The 25,193-nt window shown below is 34.2% G+C and overlaps 1 protein-coding gene across 1 annotated transcript in view; it reads right to left on the bottom strand.

The window, feature by feature from the left end:
• Acadvl (Acyl-CoA dehydrogenase very long chain) overlaps positions 1 to 23,552 on the bottom strand; it is a 54,280-nt gene extending 30,728 nt beyond the window's left edge. Inside the window, exons 1-2 of the mRNA XM_089104669.1 lie at positions 23,394 to 23,552; positions 7,072 to 7,285 (exon numbers count right to left, since the gene is read on the bottom strand). Of these exons, the coding sequence (XP_088960795.1) occupies positions 7,072 to 7,285; positions 23,394 to 23,461 (282 nt within the window). The 5' untranslated portion in view covers positions 23,462 to 23,552. The remainder of the gene's footprint in view (positions 1 to 7,071; positions 7,286 to 23,393) is intronic.
• Positions 23,553 to 25,193: the final 1,641 nt, after the last annotated feature.

The following is a 25,193-nucleotide window of genomic DNA, read 5'->3' as shown; positions in this document are numbered from 1 at the left end:
TCATAATGTTTTAACACATCATGGATAACACATTTGATATTATTGACTTGGAAGCTATGGATACATCAATCTATAATGTGATTTTAGTTTACCAAATTTTTTTAATTTATTTCCAAATAAAATCTTTTTACATAGTCATCCCTTTAGTAAATTCAAATTCAGGGGCATAGCCCCCCCCAACAATACAAACTCTACAATATGATGATTATAGTCGCTAGAAAACTTAATATGCTCTTTTTCCATTACGTAGATCCTCATCTTCCCCCCTCCCCTCGTTTTACAAGTTTAATTCATTCATTACAAATAGTTCTTTTGTTGAAAGTGTCCTTTTCCCATCGTGCATTTAAAATGTGCTTTTTTTCCGCTCTAAATAAAACCACCTGTGTTTATAATCATGTTACCAAGAGGGGCGATTTCAAAACAAAGGAATGGAAATGTGTAATTCAAGACACTGAAAAAGAGATTGTATTTTGGTTAAATTAGACGAGATAATCTATTTTCAATAGTATTTGGTGAAAGCCAATGGATTTCACAGATGATTAAAAGGCTTTTATAAAAATATTAGACGGGGAAGGGGGCAATCTATCAATTCTGATTCCTTCGTTGTAAGGTGATAAACAAACTAGTTTGCCACATGAAAAGGGGGGAGGGGGATTTTTTGTGCTGACACGTATACCCTTTGACAAGAAAACTAATGTGGTCATTCCGAAACGCAACACTGAAGTTTAGTGTTGGACTAGCTTTTAATTATATCATATTTATGGTTGACTATTTTTAGATCTATATTTTAAATCATTGTATTGGATTTGATGCAGCGGGGGGTACTAATTTTTTCTTCTGTAAAAAAGGGGGATCGTTTTTCCATACTAAATTTTGTCTTCTTTTTAAGAACAATTTTGAAGAGTCCGTCCCTCCCCCTCAAAAGAGCTAAGGCTAATGGCGTTACGCCAATGCAACAAGTGGAGATAGCTGGCTCATCGGGACCCACATCCATTCCAGACCGGCGCTGCCTGCCCAAGACCCACCCGTGCCAGCCCCTATGCAGCCGGGTAGAAAGCTGAAAAAAGAGTGGATGGTTGCTCACATGATGGTGAGCCCCGCTGCTCCAACCCCCCAAGCAAGTGACATCGCAGCCATCAGCACATCTATGCAAGAAACAGACGTCACCGTCCCATTTATCCCCCATCATGCTTTGCCAGGACCATCCGGTACTCAACTGCAGTCTGAATTCGGAAATGTGAGCATTTTACCTAATCTACTTTACTTTATTGCTATTACAAATAGTAGATTTGTAAAAACGGGTAGATTTGTAGGGAAAGGAATCTGCTTCTAGTCTTATCGCTATTTTTTATGGATGGCTAGATTTGTAGGAAAAAGAGTCAGTTTTTTTAATGAGCTATTAAGACAATTATTGAGTTGATTTTTTTTTTTACTGTATTTTAATGCTATTAGTCAAACGTTGCGATGTGTGTGTGTGAGTGTGTACGTGTGTGTGTGAACGTGTGCGGGTGTGCGTGTACGTATGTGTGTGTGTGTGTGTGAACGTGTGCGTACGCATGTGTGTGTGTGCGTTTGCGTATGTGTGTGTGCGCGTGTGTGTGTGTGAACGTGTGCGTGTGTGCTATTAACAAAATTTGTAATTTATTATGCACTTGTTTTGTAAATAATGCTATAAGCAAAAATTTGTAATTTATTATGCATTTGTTTGATAAATACGAATCATATTAAGAAAAAAAAAACATCAAACGGATAGATTTGTAGGAAAAGGAATCTGCTTCTAGTCTGATCGCTATTTTTTATGGATGGCTAGATTTGTAGGAAAAAAGAGTCAGTTTTTTTTAATGAGATATTAAGACAATTATTGAGTTGATTTTTCTTACTGTATTTTGTTGATATTATTCAAACGTTGCGATGTGTGTGCGCGCGTGTGCGCATGTGTGTGAGCGTGTATATATGTGTGTGTGTGTGTGTTTGTGTGCGCATGTGTGTGAGCGTGTATGTGTGTGTGTGTGCATGTGTGTGTGTGAACGTGTGTGCATGTGTGCCTGTGTGCGCATGTGCGTGTGTGTGTGTGAACGTGTGCGTGTATGCTATTAACAAAATTTGTAATTTATTATATTACACTTGTTTTATAAATAATACTATAAGCAAAAATTTGTAATTTATTATGCATTTGTTTTATAAATAATACTACAAGCAAAAATTTGTAATTTATTATGCATTTGTTTGATAAATACGAATCCAATTAAGAAAAAAAAACATCTTGTTCGATAAATAATATGAATACAAATCCAACTAAGAAAAAAAATGTGTGCTATAATTGTGATAAAACTTTCCTCAAAGAAAAAAAAAATTAATCCATTCATTTTGGTTTCAGGGGGAAGCTACGAAAACAACTGCCTTCCCTGGCCCAGGACTTCAGAATATCATGGGTAATTGTCCACTGTCGCCGGATGATGTTAGTGAAGGTACGTCGTTTAGTATCCCCCTGGATTTTCAATTTACAACCGAAGAAATGGATAGTCTTATGCAAATTGTTGGATCTAATGTTTCCGGGGACATTTTTGACGATGACTTTATTATTAGTGAATTAGATTCAGTGCAAATAGGTGCAGAACATGAAAATAGTGTCGTGTACACGGATCTACGTGAATTTAATTTGTTAGAATCTACTCTAGGTCACTTGCAAACACACAGGGTATATTTTAATCCCCCCGAGGAAAACCTGGTTGACGGAAGTGTCATTTTGACAGATCTTGTAAATGTTCTTCATACCTATATTAACCGAATTTGAGTACTTTTTGAGATTCATAGTCATAATTGGGGGGTCAGGGGGGATTCAAGCATCGGTCAATCAAAAAGTTTATTTACAAAAGGGGACATCTGGGGACATTTTTTATTTTCATTTTTCAACTGACAATCAAACTTTTTACCCTGGTCTAAATGAATTTGAGGGTAACCTTTTCAATTGGGTTAATAAATTAATATTAACTTTGGACACGTTCAACGAGAGGGGAAGCGGGTCCACAATTTTATACAGTGAACACATGGATCTGAATCTCGGTAGATTAAAAAAAAAAACTTTAGTTTAAGGGGGGTAGGTAGTAGTCGAAAAATAAAATGCCACCCAGATTTTTGGTCTACCAAAGGAGTTTAGAGTTTCTATTTTGGCACGAGGCTGCAATACTTTAAATATACATTTTTAGCAGTAGCCCATAAAACATTGAAAGATGTGTCAAGAATAAAAAATCTCGGAGAACTTGCTCGTAACAGTGATGAAAAATTCCCTAAAGTAAGTTTTCATTGTTTAGAGGGAAAATATCCGGTGTCTTTGAAAGAAATAACCATATTTGAAAAAGCAAAAGAAAATCTTGGGTTGGGGATGGTGGTTCATCAGTATGACACTAAATTTGTAAATGGGGGAAGAAATCAAATAAAAAAGGAGTTTTATATTCAGTTAGGACACCGATGGTAGATAATGTTAAAAATTGGGCTTGGGTTATCTATGAACCTCCCAAAGATGTAAATTCCTATGGTAATTTTTTCCCCGTTATGGCAATAAGTCGACTCTTATCTCAAGGCACGAAGAAAGGGGAATATCACTATTGCCCCATGTGCCTTTCCTCATTTAGATCTGAAAGAACATTCTCGGATCACATGAGATATTGCAAAATTCATGGCAATCAAAGAATAGAAATGCCGGCAGAAGGCAAAGATACTTTACAATTTAAAAACTTCCAAAATTCCCTGCTACAGGTTGATAAAGTATCTTTCGATTGTGAATCAAGACTGGTGGAGATATCAGACACATCAAGGTCAAATATTCTATAGGAAAGCAAACTAATTGCTTGTTCCTATACGCATGCCCGTCGCGATTCCAATAATAAAATGCAGCTGGAAGAGTTTTTTTTCTATGGATGACAAGGGTAGCACGGAGAAGTTATTGGTGTCTTTAATAAAAACAGCGAACGGTGCAATTTCACGATTGCGTCACAGCAACTACCCAATGCCATTATCAGATAAGGTGCAACTGGCACTAGAAAAGGGGACAATTTGTTGGGTTTGTAGGAGTGCTCTTGCCCTAAAAGACGCTGTCCAGGATCACAATCATCTTATTGACCCCAATTCAACGGGAAAAAGTAGCTTTCTGGGGTGGGCTCACAATTCATGTAATTTAAAAATTAAACAGCAACTCTTTCTTCCGGTTTTTATACATAATTCTAACTACGATCTGAAGTATGTGCTACCAGCAATGGCACATCTTCAAAGAAATGGAACAGTGGATGATGCATAGGTGATAGACAGCTTTTCCTACCAAATCATTCCTAAATCATCGGAAAAGTTGTTTGTTTTGGAATTTATGTGGAGGTATGTAGAAGACGACATTGAGAACATGAATAAAATTCGCTTTTTAGATTCCTACAGTTTTTTCCCTAAATCATTGAGTGAATTAATTCAAGTTCAGAAAAACGATGACGGCTGCAACGCTTTCCCCCTTCTCAAGCAACAATTTCCAAATGATTTAAATGATTTGTTGATGGTCAAGGGCATATATCCTTATGATTATTACTGTTCCATGTCGAGATTCACCGAGGAAACTATTCCCTCGATCGAATCGTTTTACGACAGTCTACACGATCGTAGGTGCACCCCCGATGAATACAGTGCTAAAAAAATACAGTTGCTAAAAAAGTGTGGGCAGAGGGAGGGTGTAAAAATGGGTTTGACTACGGCAAGCTGTATTTGTCGAGTGATGTTTCAACTTTGTTAGAAATTATGTGTAAAAATGCTGACAAAAAAAATGGCGAATTTAATCTTGATAAATAATATTACGTTTCAATCCCTAACCTGGTAATAAACTTCATCCTAAGACTTCGCGCGGAAAAAATCGGGCGGGTTACTGACATTGAGCAACACTTGCTCATCGAGGGCTTAATGAGTAGTGGATATATTTTCAACTGAAATTGTATCTTAGCAACTGATCCGACATGAGTGAAGACGGGGACGAAATCAGATGCAGTTTTCCTTGATAAGAATACTCTCTACCCCTCGGCCATGTCCCATTATGCACTACCCTGTGATGACTATATATATATATATATAATATTTATTTCAAAAAATGTCTATGACAAGCCCCGAAGGGCCGAATTCACATTTCAGGTCATATAATAAAAAAAAACATAAAAAACTAAAAAATTGCCTAACAATGCCAAAAACAACAATATCAGAAAGGCAAAGCCATTCATTAGTCTAAAAAATAAGTGTCAAATATAAGAAAGTTAAAAAGGCAAAAACTAAAACAAAACAAAAAAAACTGATAAAAAACAGTGTTAAAAAGTTTAAAAGAGAGCATATAAACAAGGGGGAGGGAGCGGAAGAACCAAACGGACACATCGGTATCACCAGTACAGAAAAAAACAAACAAAAAAAACTAGTGGTTTATTTGATCAGTAATGAAGGGGACAAAGGTTTTTTCATACCTGGAGGTTAAGCAACGGATGGGGGACAAGATAGGAGCGGGTTCAGAAACAGTACGTGGGAGGGAGTGTCTTTTGGGGAAAATGTTTTCCGTGTGAAGGTTTATTATTGTATTTTTTGCAAAACTCTCCTATGCTCAAGAGTTTCCAGCTTGGCCTTTTTAGAAGGAGTGAATGTGGTACCAAAGCTTCTTTAAAAATTATTCTTAAGGCTCTTTTTTGAATTAATTAAAAAAAACCTTTCCCACAAAATATGTTTTTCAAAGAAAAGTAAAGAACTCCATTTAACAAAAATGAGCAAAAATAAAATCAAATAATCTACCAAGTGTGAAACTACCACAAATCAGCATCGATAAATAAATGAAACCCAAAACAAACAGAAATTACAATAATTAACCGAGTCAAACTCCAAACGAGCAGAAATTAACATAAGTTGGGCGCAAAACCCGTATGCCTTCCCAAGGCCAGAACAAAATTTGCACTTTACTGAAAAAAATATAAATGTTTTTACTTTTATAACTTTAATAAAAATTAATCTATACAAAATAAGACATTTTCCAATACATGACCTGTTCTGCCCTGGGGGCATATATGGTTCTTAAGGAAGGGATACTCGTAAAAACTTCAGAGAGGCCTAATTTAATTGTAAATTGAAATTTCTAGTTCAGTTTTAGAGAGTCTAAAGAGATTGGAGGGAAACTAGCCCCCCCCCATGCCCCTCTTTTCCCGAATACATCCAATAAAAAATTTATATATATATATATATATATATATATATATATATATATATATATATATATATATATATATATATATATATATATATATATATATATATATATATATATATATATACAAACAAAGACATTTTCCAATACATGACCATCCTAGATGTTATGGCCAACCTATCCCCTAAAGGTAGTTGAACTTGAACCCCCTAAACCTGGCCATAATTCCATTACGTGTCAAACTTGTGGAAAGCAATTACAGCCCATTAAACTAGATAGATCAAGCAGATACTTAGATAGGCATAAAGCTAATTTTGGTAGCCCTGTAAAGGTAACACTACATGTTACTTGAGTTAAAATATGATATTTGCTATTATTTGAATCTTTTATAAGCTTAGAACTGATAGAAACTTCCCTAATAGATTTTGATCCAATGGTTACCTTTACAGGGGCATGCCCCCCCCCCTTCATAGGAGGAGGAAGGGAGTGACACCATGATTGGGACAACAAATATTGAAGTATCTTAAATTCAAGACTACCAAACAAAGCTTCATTAAGCTCAATTTTATACACAGCTATTCAGCTCCATGGTAATTTTAAACAGTTTTACTTATTTAAGTCCTCAAACAAAAATTTCCCTGTGAAAAGCATTATAGCTCTTTTTAGCTCTCCTGTAAAACGATTAGAATCTGAGATCCACCCTTTTCTTTTAGACTCAATGATGTGTCTTTTACACTTAGGAAAGGACCATAGGTAAAAAAAACTGATAACAAAAGCACAAAGACTACTAGGGCTTATATGTAAGTTAGTTCAACTGAATCTTATAAATTTAAGTAAAACAAACAAGCAGCTAAGGCTTTATATACCTGAAAAAACTTGTAAGTTGGATCAACAAGCATTTCTAAAGTCTCTTTTTGATCTTGACTTAGACTTTGAGGAAAGGGGAAAGCCTGGTCTGTTCTAATTTTTCCAAGGAACATATTCATTGCAAACGAGCTGGACTCTACAGGTTTCTTATCCAAAGATCTTTCTTTTCTTCTTGAGTCCTTTGTTGCTGGTCTTGCAGCAGTTGCAAGGCATCTACAATAAGAACAAAAAAATATACATTAAAAATCAAATACAAATTCCTTCAAAATCGAAGTTGCATCCTGACCAAATCCAAGAAGGAAGGGGAGGGGGGGGCAAAGGTTACGTATAATATAATACCATCTCATCAACAGTGGTCTTTTCCTACTCAAACTACACAGCTCTCGTGACCTTGGCAAGGCAAACAATTACTTCTAACCTAAAGATATCCACCATTACACATGATATAGTAACATTGGTCACAGAAAGAGGATGACCAACTACATAAGTATTTCTAAGCACTGGATATCATTGCTGAAGAATTATAGCACCTACAGATTATTGGAACTTAGGACTACAGATGATGGACTTCTATGTGCTGATGTCCATCTTTAACTCAAAGCCCAGCAATTGGAACAACTACTTGTTGTTGAGGATTTCAGAAAACTGGAAGTGCCAGTTCATTGCCTGAAACATAGTTTCAAGATATCAAATGGTTTAGAGCTCCTTAGTATACTTTGCAGCAGTGAAGACGCATGTAATTACTTTAAATCATAGACAAGCAAAGCAGCACAACTAGTGCTTGGGAAGAAGAGTTTCCCAAAGGAATCTTGGTTGGATAAGCAAAAGATTTTAGATTTTAGAGGGAACACGGAAGCAAGACTCCTTTAGGACAGGGCACTTATCAAAAGGTCAACACAGTGCAGAAGAAAAACAGACTAATTCACCAGGATTACACCCATTTTTTTCAAGGAAAGCCAACGAAATGGAAATAGCAGCAAAAAGAATGACATCAGTAGCCTGTTCAAAAACCTCTAAGATCTCACAGAAAAAAATCCTACTTTGAGATCTGTCCTAACCAGGAATGGCTAGGGACACTTCTTTCCGATGAAAGTTGTCGAAGGACAATTTCTACTCCCTCCTGAAAATACTAGCTTGCTTGTAAATCCTAATGTTTGTCCCAACCAAGCTAACTGTCAAAGACCTGAAGAGGATACTCCTCCAGAAATGCCTTTCTGTCTCTCAGAAATTGGGAATGTAGTTAACACCTCAAAAACAACAAAGCTGCTAGCATTTGCAGTTAAAGCTCAGAGCTGCTAAAATATCGAAGGTTTGCAATGACCCTGTTTTTATGCCCAGCCTGTTCTCTATCACCCAGTAAACTGGAAAAATTCCTGAAGACCAGTGAAAGCGTATCATCATTCCATTAAGGAGGAAGAAAGGCTATGGAAGCGACTGCACTAACCACCAGGCAATATCCCTGTTGTCAGTCACCAGAAAACTCTTCTATATGGTCCTGCTTGAGTGATGACAAAATATCACTTGTAAAATCTGGCAACCAGAGCAAGCTAGTTTCATATCAGACTAGTCAGTAATTGGACAGATTCGTAATTTACATATGATTATGTAATTTACCACATATTTGTAGATTTGTATTTGCAAGTTCTGAAAAAGAACATTTACTGCCCTAGTTAGCTTTTGTGCTATGTCTGACATGTAGATTTATGAGTTAGCTGGCCTCCCAGCCAACTCATGTCTGTTTAAGACATTCCATTTTTTCAGATTATGGCAGTAATGTGCTTGTCCACAATGGAGTATGGTATCCCAAGGTGCTCTGCTAGGTTCTCTCCTTTTCTTATTTTCGATTAACAGCCTGGCTAAGGAATTTCCTGGCAGATGGAAATTTGTTAATGACTTAACAGTTATTGATACCTGCTATAGAAATTTAATGAACATCCTCAATGACACTGGAAATGATACCTTGGACTAATATATGAGAGTAAACCCTCCAAAACCCGTGATATTGTCAACATGTTTCCATAAATCCCTGCTCCATTCTTTTATTTTTTCTTGCAGCAATTTCTGTGCATTCTTTTAATTAACTTGACATCACAATTTATTTCAATGTAAAATGCAATACCCTTCTAATAAATATCATCCACTAAGCAATACTTCAGTCTCCCTTCTCAAGCTCTCAAACAAATGTGACACCCCCCTTCCCATTCTTCAAGGTTTATATTTCCTTTGTCTAACCTCATCTCAAATATTCTTGTCCAGATTGGCACCCTGGCATTTCCCGAGAAGCATTAGATAAACCCGAATCTATCCAAAAACAGCCCATTTATATTTTATATTCAAAGAATATAAAGTACCACATTCTCTTCTCCTAAAAAGCTAAGGTTAAAAGCAATTGAGTTCAAGACAGTTATGTTGTTCCTCCGTTTTTCAAAAACATAATAACAAATCCTCACATACATTCCAATAGCTTCTCCCTTTTATTAAAGAGGATATTAAGAAGATAAATTAATAAAAAATTCAGTCTGCTTATGGCAGAAGACAACTCCTTTCTTCCTGCTCATAAAGAAGCAAGTAAGCTGAAGATATTATGGAGCCGGGTAGATAAAGGTTTGAAAAGTGTTTCCTTTTCTCATGTTCAAATAGTGGTCCTAGTATTATTTGAACTAGTATTGTTGCCCAAGTTATTTGAAGAAACAGCAGCAGAAGCAGAAGGTCAATAACCATTAGTTTATTTCATTCCAGTTTATCTGTAGTACAGCTTTTGTTGCTTTCTCTCAATAAAACTTGCAATGCTTCCAGAAATTCCTCCATAGAGTCAGCCAGAATGGACAAGTTATCAGCACAGTCAGTGTCTAAAATGGCAAAATCCCCAAACTCAAGCCTAAATCTAAGATGTGAAGCACGGTAGTCTTCTTCATAATGTAGTCTGTGATACAATAAAATATGCCCCCAGAAGGGGGGGGGGGTGGCCCCCCCCAAACTAAAATTCAACATGTTCAAATATCGTTTAATAACTAAGATCGTCCGACCACATAACAGACTACACAGATTGTCTCATTTTTCACTTGACTTGGAAAAATTGGCTCCAAGTTGCCCCCCCCGGGATTTTGAAGAAATTTGCGAACCTGTCTGGGGTGTTTCCGTGTGTGCAGGATGGGGTTGTAGTCAAACACCAACCATACTGAGACATCCTGTGACAGGCAAAGGAGGTGGCTGTACTGGTGAACAGTATGGTGGGAGAGCTGCATTGAATATAGAGTTTACAAAGTACATGAAAGGATAATGATGTTGAATTCCTTTACCAGCTTTCAGGGCTTCTTCTGAAAGCACATGGAGAGCTTTGATGGCTTTTTGATGGTGTCCATGACTTGGGCAATATCATCAGTGAAATCAACATCAGCAAGCCCCCAGTCTCTAAACTGAAGCCAATTTATCATGCAAGTCATGATGTAGCCTATCATGCATTTGAAGAGCTGAAGAGTGGTAGCAAAACCTTGCCAGATGCTTTTCTTCACTGAGAATGTGTGGCTGTATATTCCATTATCTTGCATGCAGCTTTCAGTACCATCATATAACTTTTTGAAAAGTGAGTAATATTTATGGGCTAGGCCTGTGGTTCTAACTATCAGCTATAGCAAACAGCAGTCTATAGAATCAAAAGCTGCTTTGAAAGACTACAAATGCAATGTATGCTTTTCAGTCAAACTCTTGTGTCTTCTAGATCAACTGGCACATAGTAAAGGTTTGCTCAGTAAATGAACTGCAGGGCATGAGCCCAACTTGCTGAGCTCTTCTATTTCTGCACAGGAAAACAGAGCATCTGTCCAGGAGCATCATGGCAAAAAGTTTGCAAGGAACAGAAAAAAGCACAATCCCAAGATAGTTAAAGCAGATTTGGTGATTGTCCTTTTGTTTCCGGAGTGGCAAAATCACGCCAGCATGCCAAACTTTTGGTATAAGTTCTGTTGTCCATATAACTAAGAAGATGGGCTTTTTTTGGCATAGAGAGCTGAAAATAGTTTTTTTTTTTCCAAACGATTTATAATAGTGAATAGCAAGTAGCCAAAATAATGGCCCTTATCAATGGTAATAAAAGAATATTTTGAACATAATATATACATCAAAAGAACTGGTTTTATATACTGATTTCAGATCTTCAAATTTTATTTAGTCTGAAATTATCTTGATGAAAATAAACTTTTAATTCTCATACTCTTTTCATTCATTCATCATTCATTGTCTCTGCTTTTAAATTAACTTCCCCTTAGATGCTCAAGTCAACTATAACCTAAAAGAAAATGACTCATCCTCTCACCAATACCTAAACATAGCAGGCAGATTTGCAGTTTATTTGGGAAGCACTTATAACTCTAATGTGACCTCAGATACACGCACTTCGATCTGTGACTTTATGTACTTCATACAAACCAGTAAAATAAACAACACCCTCCTCTGAACACCAACTTTACCTTTGAGGCAATGGCTACAAAATAAACTTAGATCAACACCTCATTGTTGAATCACCTGATCCTCTAGTCTACTTTTATATATTTCTATCAACCTTCCAGACCTTCATTTCTAAGACATGTTTAACCACTGTGCTTACTATGGCTTCTAGCATCCTAATTTCAGTTGGAAGACTTATCCTATGATCCCGAGCTTTTTTCAATGGTGAATAAACACTCTCTGTTTTTTTCATCCTCAGTGCATGGTTCTGACTAATCACCTAGTCCAAAATCCTGACTAAAGATACCACCTAGGTAAGTAAGTAAAGCTATCCCCGTGGTCAAAGTTTGTGTTACCTAGCATTATCTCTCTATACCAAACCAACTACTAACTGTGCTTTCTAACTTAACTCCAGTGATCTTATTCAACTGGCTTCCCACTTTTGTGCACTTTTAATTGATATAGAAGATTTTTTAGGCATTTTTTTGCATGCTTCCACCATTTTAATTCCACACATTAATGATGGGATTTCTCTTTCTATGGATAGAGTTCTTAGATCTTGCCCTGATTTATTCTTTAATAAGGAATAATCAATTAGATAATCTCAAATTCTTTTAAGATAATTACCACTTCAAAAGTTAAATCATTGTAAAAGCTTTATTATACTGCCAAATAAGTGGATTGTTTCACCACTAACTTTGGCAAAATCTTCTTAATAAGTATATAACTAGCTTGAATAGTTTAATCATACACAATACCCACAATTTCAAACATACTAATAGACAACAGTGGAGCCTAATATTGGACAAACACTTAAAGGTTGAGCATGATCTTGGGGAAAACTGTCCAATCTTGGACACAGGATCTGAAAGTTAAAATAAACAATTCAAATCACACACAGACTCAATCTTGGACAGATTTAATCTAAGGCAAGTTTTGTAAAGCAAAATAATTGTGTTTAAATAGGCTAAGCAATCATGTCCAGAATTAGGAGCCCATTATCCATGTTCAGAAAGACACATTTTAATCCAGATATGTGTCTGAGCTGATGCACTGTCTGAGTATTGGGGGTCTTAGCCTACTATTATTCTTCAAGACAATACTGACAGGCCAACAACTAACTTTTGGAGCCTAGGCCTAAATCTCAGGCCAATAAATCAAAGTTAATCTGCATGGGAAAGAAAAGAGTGACCAACTCCAAAATTTACAATAAAAGATAAGAATATTTTTTTTTGGTAGTGCTCAATCATTTTCTTTTTGCATGAAGATGGGTTATCAATAAACAATAATAATAATAATTGGTAGAATCTAAAAGAAATAAAGAGGCATAAAGTAAAAATAAATCATAAAAATGAGCTTTGAAAATTATTTTCAACTGGCAGTTTCAAAATACAAGACGTTATTCTAAGAAAGTGTTCAAACCAAAAGCTTTAAGCAAACCCAGGATAAAATTTTGAATCATTTCAATTCTAAACGACCAGAATTCTTTCCCTGATTCTGTAGTCAAAGCTAAAATAAAATAATAGGACTAACTTTAAAAAAGCAGACTTGTAAGGATTCCAATAATAACCTGTGGCATATAGCATAACAGGATTTTATGAAAAACAGGTCTTGTCATACTCAGCTAATGGAAGTAGTTAATGATTTTCAAATGATGGCTGACTTGGGTCAAAAGTTTAATTGTGTTTATGTTAATTTTTGTAAGGCATTTCACAAAGTATCAATACCTCTACTGTTGAAAAAATGTCAAAAGTATAGGATTGGATTGAGAACTCTGGCTTGGATTGCAGATTATCTAACACATAGGTCACAGAATGCAACAAGTGTAGTATTTGAGAGGAGTCCCTCAGGGTAGTTGCTTAGGACCAATTCTGTTTTGTATATTTATAAATGCATAAGTATATTTATAAATTCAACATAGTAAGACTAAAATGTTTGCAGATGATGTAAATCTTTACAAGGGTGTATCTTCCCCAGATGATGTGGCTCTTCAACATGATGATTGATATGCATTGGTTAATTGGTGTAATTTAAATTCAATGACAATTAATCAGGGAAGTGTCTTGTGGAGAATAATCTAGTGAATACAGTAGAGTACCAGTATTCTATTGGTGAAATTCTAATATATTCTGTTGATTCCATTAGGGGCATTGGCATTGTTTTTGATAATCAATTGAGGTTTGATAAATAAGTATTTGCTGTATAATGTAAAGTCAATAACAGTTTGTTTTGTATCAAAAGAAGGTTTAACCTGCAAAGCTTTACTAAGCTGTATAAGACAATGACAGAATCATTAGTTGAATACTGTGCATCTGTGTGGTATCCAACAAGAAAATCTGATTCACAGCTTATTAAAAAATATAAAAATGGGCATCAAAATTTGTTCCTCATTTGAAATGCTTGTCTTATGAGCATAGACTAAGATGTTTGAGCCTACCATCTTTGCAATTCAGGAGGGATAGATTAGACATAGTTAATACATTTTGAATTAATAAAATTGTAAATAATTTATCTCTTAGCAATTTCTATCAGTTTAGCCATTATTCACCCACATGGCAGAATCAATTAAAATTGTTTCAGAAAAGGGTTTTATGAAAGGTTGGACAGTTTTTTTTTGTAAATTGGAACATGTTACCTGATCATGTTGTTTTGAAGAAATAATGTTAAAGCTTTTAAAACAGCTTTGGCTGGAACTTTTTTTTTATGAAAGGCAGTATTTAGAACCATAATATTTATGGCATTTGTATGATATCTTTTACTCAATGCCCCTAAAAAGAGTTTAATGAATTTGTCTCTGTGCAATCTGATGTATTTGCTTATTTTTTTGTAATGTGTTCAGCCTAAGGAGTTTAATAGTTAATTGTGGTACCAATCAATACCCAGGGATTAAGTTCTTGTATATTGTCTTTTGTGTATTGTTGCTTATTGTTTTGTTTACTATTAATTAGTAACACGACAGGCCTATGGCTTGTTCTGTTTTTTCTTTTTTTTTTAATAAAAATAATACCCAAATATAGCCAATTAGAAAAATCAGTAAAATTGAAATTTTTTTCTAACCAAGTCAGGAATGATGAAAGATAAATACCGAGCAGTTCATATAATTGACCAACAAATAAAGTGAAAAAACCACTAGATGCTATTTTTTATGCTCTTTCTGAATATAATAATTGCTTTTCTTCCAAATTTAGTTTTAAGTATTTTTTGGAATCTTGAAGATGATAATTTCTTTCTATGGTTTTTTCATATAAAGAAGGTTTAAACATTGGTTCCAAATTTACTATTTTATTATAAAATCCATTTTTTTTAATCTGCAAGCATTGATTTGTCACAATTAAGTTGGATAAAAAAAATCCAAAACAATTTCTTCATTTTTCCATGTGCCATCTTTGTTCTCTTGGCTTTGATATTTTTCAACATAGGCTATAGATGAAACAGCAGTTTTTAAGTAGCCTAACAGAATAAGAAGAAAACATGGTGGAACTGTTTTGAATTTTTTTTATTCAACTTAGTCTTGACAAATCTATGTTTGTGAAATATACAACTTGTATAAAATGGATTTATAATGGAATAATAAGTTTGAAACCAATGTTTTAACCCATTTTTATATAAAAAAAAAATATAGAATCGAATTATTATTTTCAAGGGTCCTAAAATGGCTCAAAATTTACTTTGCAAGTAAAGTAATTACCATATCTAGAACGAACACAGAAACTAGTACCTAGTGGTATGTTCAAATTATTTTTTGTATGCTCTTTACAAATACAATAAACAATTCACTAGCAAATACACTCTCTCCCTTTTGTTGTTCTTATGTATAGCCCAAGCAATATCTAAAAACTAAAGGAAAACTCTACCAGTAAATTGATTAGTAGCCTATAGGCCTATTTGGAAAAGCATACAGAAATAAATTAAGCAGCATGTTCACCTTGTCCCTATGTCAGTTATATAATCTTTTATGTATTGAATGAACTTACTATACAGTGGGAAGTAACTACAATGAGGCTTTTTTACTAAAGTAGGCAGTCAATTTATACAAGATTCTATAACTGAAATAGAAACTAGGTGGATATACTAGGCTACCTAATTATGTTTTTTACACTCTTTCTGTTCTGACTAGACCTATAGAGGTAAGTTTGTTTCTTAGCTATTTCAGTAATCCATTAATATAAACATTACCCCTAACATTAAATTGGTTAGCTTCTCAGTTTGCAATTTATCTCTGTATGTTATTGATTGATAATTTACCAAATATTGTTTGAAATTACCTTAAATTGCAGCTAGGAGCAATCTAAGGATTTCTCCTTGTAGAGCTCCAGAATGATAACTAGTTGTATGCAGGTTCACTGGTGACCAGGTGCTGTTGCATCTTCAGTAGCCTCCCAATTGAGTTTACACTCACTGGAGGACCATTCAGCATCTAGCCTTCATTTAAAAACAACAACGGATTCAGCAGTAACTGTTTCATTAGATAGTTTGGGTAAAAATTTAGAATTGGTACTCCTGATAAGGAGACATGTTAAGAAAACAATTCTTACTTTAAAATATGTCTAATGATCCTATTTAACATATTATCCAAGGGGAGAACCTTTATCATCAAGTCTTTCCTCTTTTTTCCTTCTTTTTCCAACTTAAAAGAAAAAAATTACAATATTTTCAGTGCTGTGAACATAATGTGTAAATCTTTTGAAATTTCTGCTGTAAATTGTTCTTATAGATAGAGTTTGTCCTGGTGGATGAACAATCCACCAGTGGATCAATAATCCACTGGGATGTATTTTCATGGTAAAATTCTACTTTAGTTACTTTTGGCTATCTTGGAAAGGGGTTGGATTAGGAAAATGAAACTTTCAGGGATGGATCTACATGCTAAGGTATGTCCCAGGAAGGTACTTTGAAGTACCTACCTCCACTCCTCCCCCCTCTATATAATGGTAAATTACTGCACATTACTAGTTGTTTTAGCTTACATTTCATCCTATATTACTATCATAATTATAAATCACTGCTTACCTTACCCAACTTCAGCTTTTAACCTTGTTCATTAAAATATATTCCAAAATCCTATTTTCATTTAACAGTCCATCCCTTTAACTTATTTACTATCTAGCTGACATTGCTTATGGAACCTGTTTGTGATGTCACAACTTTGCTTATCATAACCCCTTTAACAGTAGCATGCAGGTGCCATGGGGTAGAAGACAACTCTGTCTTGATAAGCCATTTAAACTTTATTAATTAGGGAAAGGATTTGACAAGAGATGGACCAGTAAAAAAAAATCCAAATTGTTTTTAGAGGACAAATTATGTTATGAGATGTTTTTATAGGTCCATGTTGTCATGAAGCTTTTTCAATATTTCTGAAGCACTAAATGATAGAGCGCTAAAAATATCATAATTGACTTTGGATGACAAGTTATGTCATGGGAAGATGTTTTTGAAATCCCCCCTCCCCAAAACTAAAAAATTTCTAAAATTCTACTTAAGAAGCTTTTTAAATATTTCCAAAGCAATAATAGATAGAGCGCTACAAATATCAGAATCGACTTCAGAGGACAAATTATGTTATGGGAAGATGTTTTTGAAATCCCCCTTCCCCCCAAACTCAAAATTTTCCAAAATTCTACTTTAGAAGCTTTTTTAAATATTTGTAAAGCGCTAAGACATAGAGCACTACAAATACCAGAATGAACTTTAGAGGATAATTTATGTCATGTGAAGATGTTTTTGAAATCCCCCCTCCCCCCAAACTCAAAAATTTTACAAAATTTTAATTTAAATGATTTTATAAATATTTCTAAAGCACTAAGACACAGAGCGCTACAAACATCAGAATCGACTTGAGATGACAATTTATGTAATGGGAAAATGTTTTTAAAATCCCCCTTCCCCCCAAACACAAAATTTTAAAAAATTATACATTAGAAGCTTTTTTAAATATTTCTAAAGAGCTATGACATAGAGCGCTACAAACATCAGAATTGATTTTAGAGGACAAGTTATGTCATGGGGAGATGTTTTTGAAATCCCGCTTCCCCCCAAACTAAAAATTTTCTAAAATTCTACTCTAGAAGCTTTTTAAATATTTCCAAAGCACTAACAGATAGCGCGCTAAAAACATAAGAATCGACTTTAGAGGCCAAATTAATTCTACAATAATTCCCCCTTCCCCCCAAACTCAAAATTTTTTCAAAAATTCTACTTTAGAAGCTTTTAAAATATCTCTAAAGCACTAATAGATAGAGTGCTAAAGGCATCAGAGTCGACTTCAGAGGACACGTTATATCACGGGAAGAGTTTTTGAAATCCCCTTCCCCCCAAAACTCAAAATTTTCCAAAATTCTACTTTCCAGGCTTTTTTAAATATTTCTAAAGCGCTACGACATACAGGGCTATAAACATCAGAATCGACTTTAGAGGACAAGTTTTGTCATGGGGAGATGTTATTGAAATCCCCCTTCGCCCGACACTCAAAATTTTCTCAAAATTTACTTTAGAAGCTTTTTCAATATTTCCAAAGCACTAATAGATAGCGCGCTAAAAACATCAGAATCGAATTTAGAGGACAAATTAATTCTACAATAATTCCCCCTCCCCCCAAACTCAATATTTTTTTGAAATCCCCCTTTGCCCCAAACTCAAAATTTTCCAAAATTCTACTTTATTAGCTTTTTTTAATATTTCTAAAGCGCTAAGACATAGAGCGCTACAAACATCAGAATCAACTTTAAAGGACAAGTTATGTCATGGGAAGATGCTTTTGAAATCCCCCTTTGCACCAAACTCAAAATTTTCAAAATTCTACTCTAGAAGCTTTTTAAATATTTCTAAGGCACTAATAGATAGCGTGCTACAAACACCAGTATCGACTTTAGAGGCCTAATTAATTCTACAATACTTCCCCCCTTCCCCCCAAACTCAAAATTTTCTTGAAATCCCCCTTCACCCCAAACTTAAAAATTTTCCTAAATTCCACTTTAGAAGCTTTTTTAAATATTTCTAAAGCGCTAAGACATAGAGCACTACAAACATCAGAATCAACTTTAGAGGACGAGTTATGTCATGGAAAGATGTTTTTGAAATACCCATTACCCATTGAAATTTTGACAAAACAACATTTTACCTTAATTTTCAGTTATCAGTTTCTTTTTCTCTGGCTTTAGTTCTGAAAACGCAATTTCAGTTATTTGAGCAGAATTTTAAGCCATATCAATGTTACAAGTTATGTCATGGGAAGATGTTTTTGAAATACCATTACCCATTGAAATTTTGACAAAACATTTTACCTTAATTTTCAGTTATCAGTTTCTTTTTCTCTGGCTTTAGTTCTGAAAATCATTTGAGCAGAATTTTAAGCCATATCAACGTTTTATTTCCAAAATTTAAGAAATGTATTTGCATATATTTAAAACCTTATAAGTTGGGATTGAGCAAAGTTTTGAAGCTGAAATAATTTTGTTGTACTTCATTTAAACAGAAAATCTATTTTGCAAGGTTCCATTGCTATAACTCACAGATTTTTTAAGGTCATTCAAAGTTTTTGAAATCCTCCTTACCATTCATCCCATTCCCCCTTCATACTCTAAAATCTGGTTGATAATTTGAAATTTGAAAAGCCTCATTTTCCACAGGGGTATTTTTTTTTTGAGGGGGGGGGGTATTTTCCTTGGGGGTATTTCCTGTGGGGAGGTATTTTCCAGGGGGGGGGATTTTTTGGCGGGTATTTGCCAAGAACCACAAATTTGATGGTATGAGTTTTATTAAAATCTTTGACTTTTAGGGGTTGTTTCCCCCTTTTACAAAACTCTTTTTTTAGAAAGGCAAATTATCAACCAGATTTTAGAGCATGATTCCAGTGCAACATGTTGCAACGAAATGGTCAGCTTAGATTAGTATAAGCAGGGGCACTGTAAGCAGGTTGCTGACCACCGCCCTCCCCCTGCTATCAAATCCCCTTGCAGCTAACCTTTGCACTTGAAAGAAAATTTTTATATAAGTTCCAGGATTTTTAACACATTTTAAAATGCGGATGTAAAAAAGAAAAGCAAAACTTTTCAACATTATAGGATTAAGCTATTTGAATATGTTTTATGTGGTTACCCAACTCAAAATGTTAAGGGGTTTCCAAAAAAAAATAATCAAAACGAATATAGATTATTCAGTACTTGTGCATTATAAATAACCCACCGCTATAGACTGAACAAGGAAACCAGACAAACGGGTATTTGTTTGACAAATAAACCAGACAAACGGGTATTTGTTAGACAAAGACATAAAATATAATACCTGAAATTGCGCTTTCAGAACTAAAGCCAGAGAAAAAGAAACTGATAACTGAAAATTAAGGTAAAATGTTGCTTTGTCAAAATTTCAATGGGTAATGGGTATTTTAAAAACATCTTCCCATAACTTTAGAGGACATAACTTGTCCTCTAAAGTTGATTCTGATGTTTGTAGCGGCCTATGTCTTAGGTCTTTAGAAATATTTAAAAAAACTTCTACAGTAGAATTTTAAAAAATATTTAGTTTGGAGCGAAGGGGGATTTCAGAAAAATTTTGAGTTTGGGGGGAAAGGGAAATTATTGTAGAATTAATTTGGCCTCTAAAGTTGATTCTGATGTTTGTAGCGAGCTATCTATTAGTGCCTTAGAAATATTTAAAAAGCTTCTAGAGTAGAACTTTGAAAATTTTGAGTTTGGGGCAAAGGGGGATTTCAAAAACATTTCCCCATGACAGAACTTGTCCTCTAAAGTTGATTCTGATGTTTATAGTGCTCTATGTCTTAGTGCTTTAGAAATACTTAAAAAAGCTTCTAAAGTAGAATTTTGGAAAATTTTGAGTTTTGGGAGAAGGGGGAATTATTGTAGTATTAATTTGGCCTCTAAAGTCGATTCTGATGTTTTTAGTGCGCTATCTGTTAGTGCTTTGGAAATATTTAAAAAGCTTCGAGAGTAGAATTTTTGAAAATTTTGAGTTTGGGGGGAAGGTGGATTTCAAAAACATCTTCCCATGACATAAATTGTCCTCTAAAGTCGATTCTGATGTTTGTAGTGCTCTATCTCTTAGCACTTTAGAAATATTTAAAAAAGCTTCTAAAGTAGAATTTTGGAAAATTTTGAGTTTGGGGGGAATCAACTCTAAAGTTGATTCTGATATTTGTAGTACTCTATGTCTTATCGCTTTAGCAATATTTAAAAACGCTTCTAAAGTAAAATTTTGAGTTTTGGGGAAAGAGGGATTTCAAAAACATCTTCCCATAAGATAATTTGTCCTCTAAAGTTGATTCTGATTTTTGTAGCGCTATCTATTAGTGCTTTAGAAATATTTAAAAATCTTCTTAAGTAGAATTTTATACATTTTTGAGTTTTGGGGAGGGGAGATTTCAAAAACATCTTCCCATGACATAACTTGTCTTCTAAAGTCAATTCTGATGTTTGTAGCCCTCTATTAATTAGTGCTTTAGAAATATTTAAAAAGCTTCTAAAGTAGAATTTTAGAAAATTTGAGTATGGGGCAAAGGGGGATTTCAAAAACATCTTCCCATGACATAATTTGTCCTCTGAAGTCGATTCTGATGTTTGTAGTGCTCTATGTCTTGGTGCTTTAGAAATATTTAAAGAGCTTCTAAAGTAGAATTTTGGAAAATCTTGAGTTTGGGGCAAAGGGGGATTTCAAAAAAATTTTGAGTTTGGGCAGAAGGGGGAATTATTGTAGAATTAATTTGGCCTCTAAAATCAATTCTGATGTTTTAGTGTGTTATCTATTAGTGCTTTGGAAATATTTAAAAAGCTTCTAGAGTAGAATTTTAAAAAATTTTGAGTTTGGGGGGAAGGGGGATTTCAAAAACATCTTCCTGTGACATAAATTGTCCTCTAAAATTGATTTCGATGTTTGTAGTGCTCTATGTCTTAGCACTTTAAAAATATTTAAAAAAGCTTCTAAAGTAGAATTTTGGAAAATTTTGAGTTTGGGGGGATTTCAAGAACATCTTCCCATAACATAATTTTTCCTCTAAAGTTGATTCTGATGTTTGTAGTGCTCTGTGTCATAGCACTTTAGAAATATTTAAAAAAGCTTCTAGAGTAGAATTTTAGAAAATTTTGAGTTTGGGGGGAAGGGGGATTTCAAAAACATCTTCCCATGACATAAATTAGTGCTCTATCAATTAGTGCTTCAGAAATATTTAAAAAGCTTCATGAGCACATGGACCTATAAAAATAAAAACTTCTTCTAATAACATAATTTGTCCTCTAAAAACAATTTGGATTTTTTTACTGGCCTATCTCTTGTCAAATCCTTTCCCAAATTAATAAAGTATAAATGGCTTATCAACACAGAGTTGTCTTCTACCCCATTGCACCTGCATGCTGCTGTTAAAGGGGTTATGATAAGCAAAGCTGTGACATCACAAACAGGTTCCATAAGCAATGTCACCTAGATAGTAAATAAGTTAAAGTGATGGACTTTTAAATGAAAATTGGATTTTTGAATAGGCTATATTTCAATGAACAAGGTTAAAAGCTGAAGTTGTGTAAGGTGAGCAGGGATTTTAATAATGATAGTGATAGAGGATGGAATGTGAGCTAAAATAACTAGTAAAGTGCATTAATTTACCATTATATAGAGGGGGGGAGGAGTGGAGATAGGTACTTCAAATTACCTTCCTGTGACATACCTTAGCAAGTAGATCCATCCCTGAAAGTTTCATTTTCCTAACCCAGCCCCTTTCCAAGACAACCAAAAGTAACTAAAGTAGAATTTTACCATTTTCACCACTGCTTTATCTGCATCCTGTTGGATTATTCATCCACCAGGATGAATGCTATCTATAAGAACAATTTATCAAATGATTTACAGCAGATTTACACATTACGTTCACAGCATGGAGAATATTGTAAATTTTTTCTTTTAAGTTGGAAGTAGAAAGAAAAAAAGGGAAGACTTGACGATAAAGGTTTTCTTCTTGGATAATATGTTAACTAGGATCATTATACTTATTTTAAAGTGACAATTGTTTTCCTAACATGTCTATCAGGAGTACCAATTCTAAATTTATATTATAGTTTGTTCTAATTATTGACAATATGTGTTGAGAAGAATTGAGTACTGACAAGAAATTGTAGACTGCTTGAAAAGTTTCAGGTGATGACCTCTAGGTTCTTGAGGTCAAATCATTCTGAAAAGTGTATCAAAACAGAAGGAAACATGATAGCCTAGGCTAACCTGACTTGTAGAAATATTTTGGACATTTAAAAGCAAGAATTTCATTGTTTTATGTTAGTTTTTAGACATTCCTTGGGCTATATGTGGTAAATATATACCAAATCATATCATTGAGTTTCAAATAAAGTGAATAGACCTACACCATTCAATGCCTTTTTTTATGCTAATTACAAATATAACAACCATTTCTATTGGATATGAATTTTAGCCCCCCCCTATATATGTCAATTTAGGATATATAAGCCTATTTGCACATATGGGGGTGGGGGTTAGGTTAGGAGGGGGCTGAAAATCATTTCTGATAGAAATGATTATTATAGGCTATTTGTAATCAGCATAAAAAAAAGGCACTGAATGGTGTATTCACTTTATTCCTAACTCAATAATATGATTTGGTATATATTTACCTTATAGGCTATGCAGCCACTAAGAGGGAGGGATACATTTACAAGTGAATTAATTAGGCCTAGATAATTTGGAAATGGCATTAAAAAAATCAAGTAGAATGCTCACATATATTGACCAAACAGGCCTTTAAAGGGGCTTCCAGGCAAGAATTCTAGTCTAACATCTTTTGACAAACCCAGGATAGCCTATGCTATTCAACTGATAGAAAGGTCTTAAACACACGGTCAATGAAAAGACTAGCATAGGTTACCTTGCTTGATGCTTAAGCTGCAGCTGAGATAGAAGTTTTTCTAATTTTATAACGTATACAGAAGACATTTCTCAACTTGGGCACAGAAAACACTAAAAGAGAAATTTAACTTTTGGTTTGTCTGCCAAATTAATTACGTAAATTAGTCAGAGTTGCCTAAGCAGTGGTTTACCAAACTATTTTAGCTGAGAGGGTCATTTTTCAGCGAAAAAGTGTCATTCAGTGTCATTTACAAACTCGAAAATTGTCATCTTCCAAATGCTGTGCATCATGAAAATACTCAAGCCGCTGCAACGGTGAGCACACCCTACCTTTGACAACTGATGTAATTTTAAAGTACCATTAGTGGTCATTCACATTGGCTAAGTCGCGACTACATCTAAAACTTATGGTGCAGTTCAATTATGCAAAAAACCGTGTGGTTTTCCATGCGGGTACTACGAAAGGACGATTTTGTGTATGGATTCACGATGGAAAAAAGTTTAATAATGTCGAAAATACGACACTTTTAGTGAAGTCCAAAAGAAAAAATACACGATTTTCCACTTTTCGTCAAGTTTGCATGAGAAACAATATGGCTTCCCGCATCACGTAAAAGAAAAAAAAGAGAGGCTGGGACTGAAAAACAGATTATATTAAAAATATTTTCTTTTGTACTTATTAAAAAATTGAAAATAAAATGAAAACTACAAAAAATACAATTTTGACCTGATGAGCTTTCAGCAATTAATAGCATTATATATCAAATAATCAGTTTAATTTTATTAATTATTTTCCGAACTGTTCAAGACAAATATAATTTTCACTACCAACAAGAGTTTAGATACTGCCCATTTCCCTTGATGTAAAAGTCTAAAGCCTACCGCTTATTTGGCGCTTTACTAAAACGAATTACATAACAAATATTTTCTTTGGTACTTATTGCAGCATTGAAACTGAAATAAAAATTGCAGTAAAATAAAATCTTTAGCTGATGAACCTCCAGCAATTAATATCATTATATATTAAATGCTCAGTTTAATTTTATTAGTTCTTTTCAAGACTGTTGAAGGTAGATATACTCTTCAGTAAAGCGCAAATGACACAGTAGGCCTTATACTTTTACAGTTGGGGAACGGGGCCGTAGCCAAATTATTGTTTGTAGTGCTTTTGTTCGTTTTAAGCTCGATCTGCATATTTAGTCTAGATTTTGCTCATCTGAAGATTTATTTATTTATATATATATATATATATATATATATATATGTACCTGTTGCATACTTGTTTGCTATGATTCTTTATTAATTTATGTTTGTTTTGGGTTTCATTTATACTTCAGGAGCAATTTTTTTTCTTTTTAAGCTTCATTTGAATATTAGATTTCAGCTTTGCTCTTTTTAAGATTTATCTATTCATTTATATAATTAATTGAAAAACTTTTTTCACAAAATAAGTTTATTAAAGAAAAGTAAAAGAAGTCCATTAAACCAAAAATGAGCAAAAATCGAATCAAATAATCTACCAAGCGTAAAAAAACTGCAATTCAGCATCGATAAATAAATGAAACCCAAAACGAACAGATATTTACAATAAATAACTGAGTATAACTCAAAACGAGCAAAAAATTAACATGAGTAGTGCTAAAAACCCCTATACCTTCCCAAGGCCAGATCGTAATTTGCACTTCGTTGAAAGCTCCCCTCCTTGAAAGCTTCATGTTGATATCCTTAGCAGGATATCCTTAGCATATCCTTACTTACAGTTTTTTATAATTCCTTGAATGAAATTTCTATATTGTGTATTCAAGAGGTGAGTTCAAGA

This window comes from Artemia sp. Qi Xiang Cuo, chromosome 18, assembly GCF_049724085.1.
Source record: "Artemia sp. Qi Xiang Cuo chromosome 18, ASM4972408v1, whole genome shotgun sequence".
Taxonomy (NCBI): Eukaryota; Metazoa; Arthropoda; class Branchiopoda; order Anostraca; family Artemiidae; genus Artemia; species Artemia sp. Qi Xiang Cuo.
The sequence above is the reverse complement of the archived record's forward strand: the minus strand, read 5'-3'. Positions and strand labels throughout refer to the sequence as shown.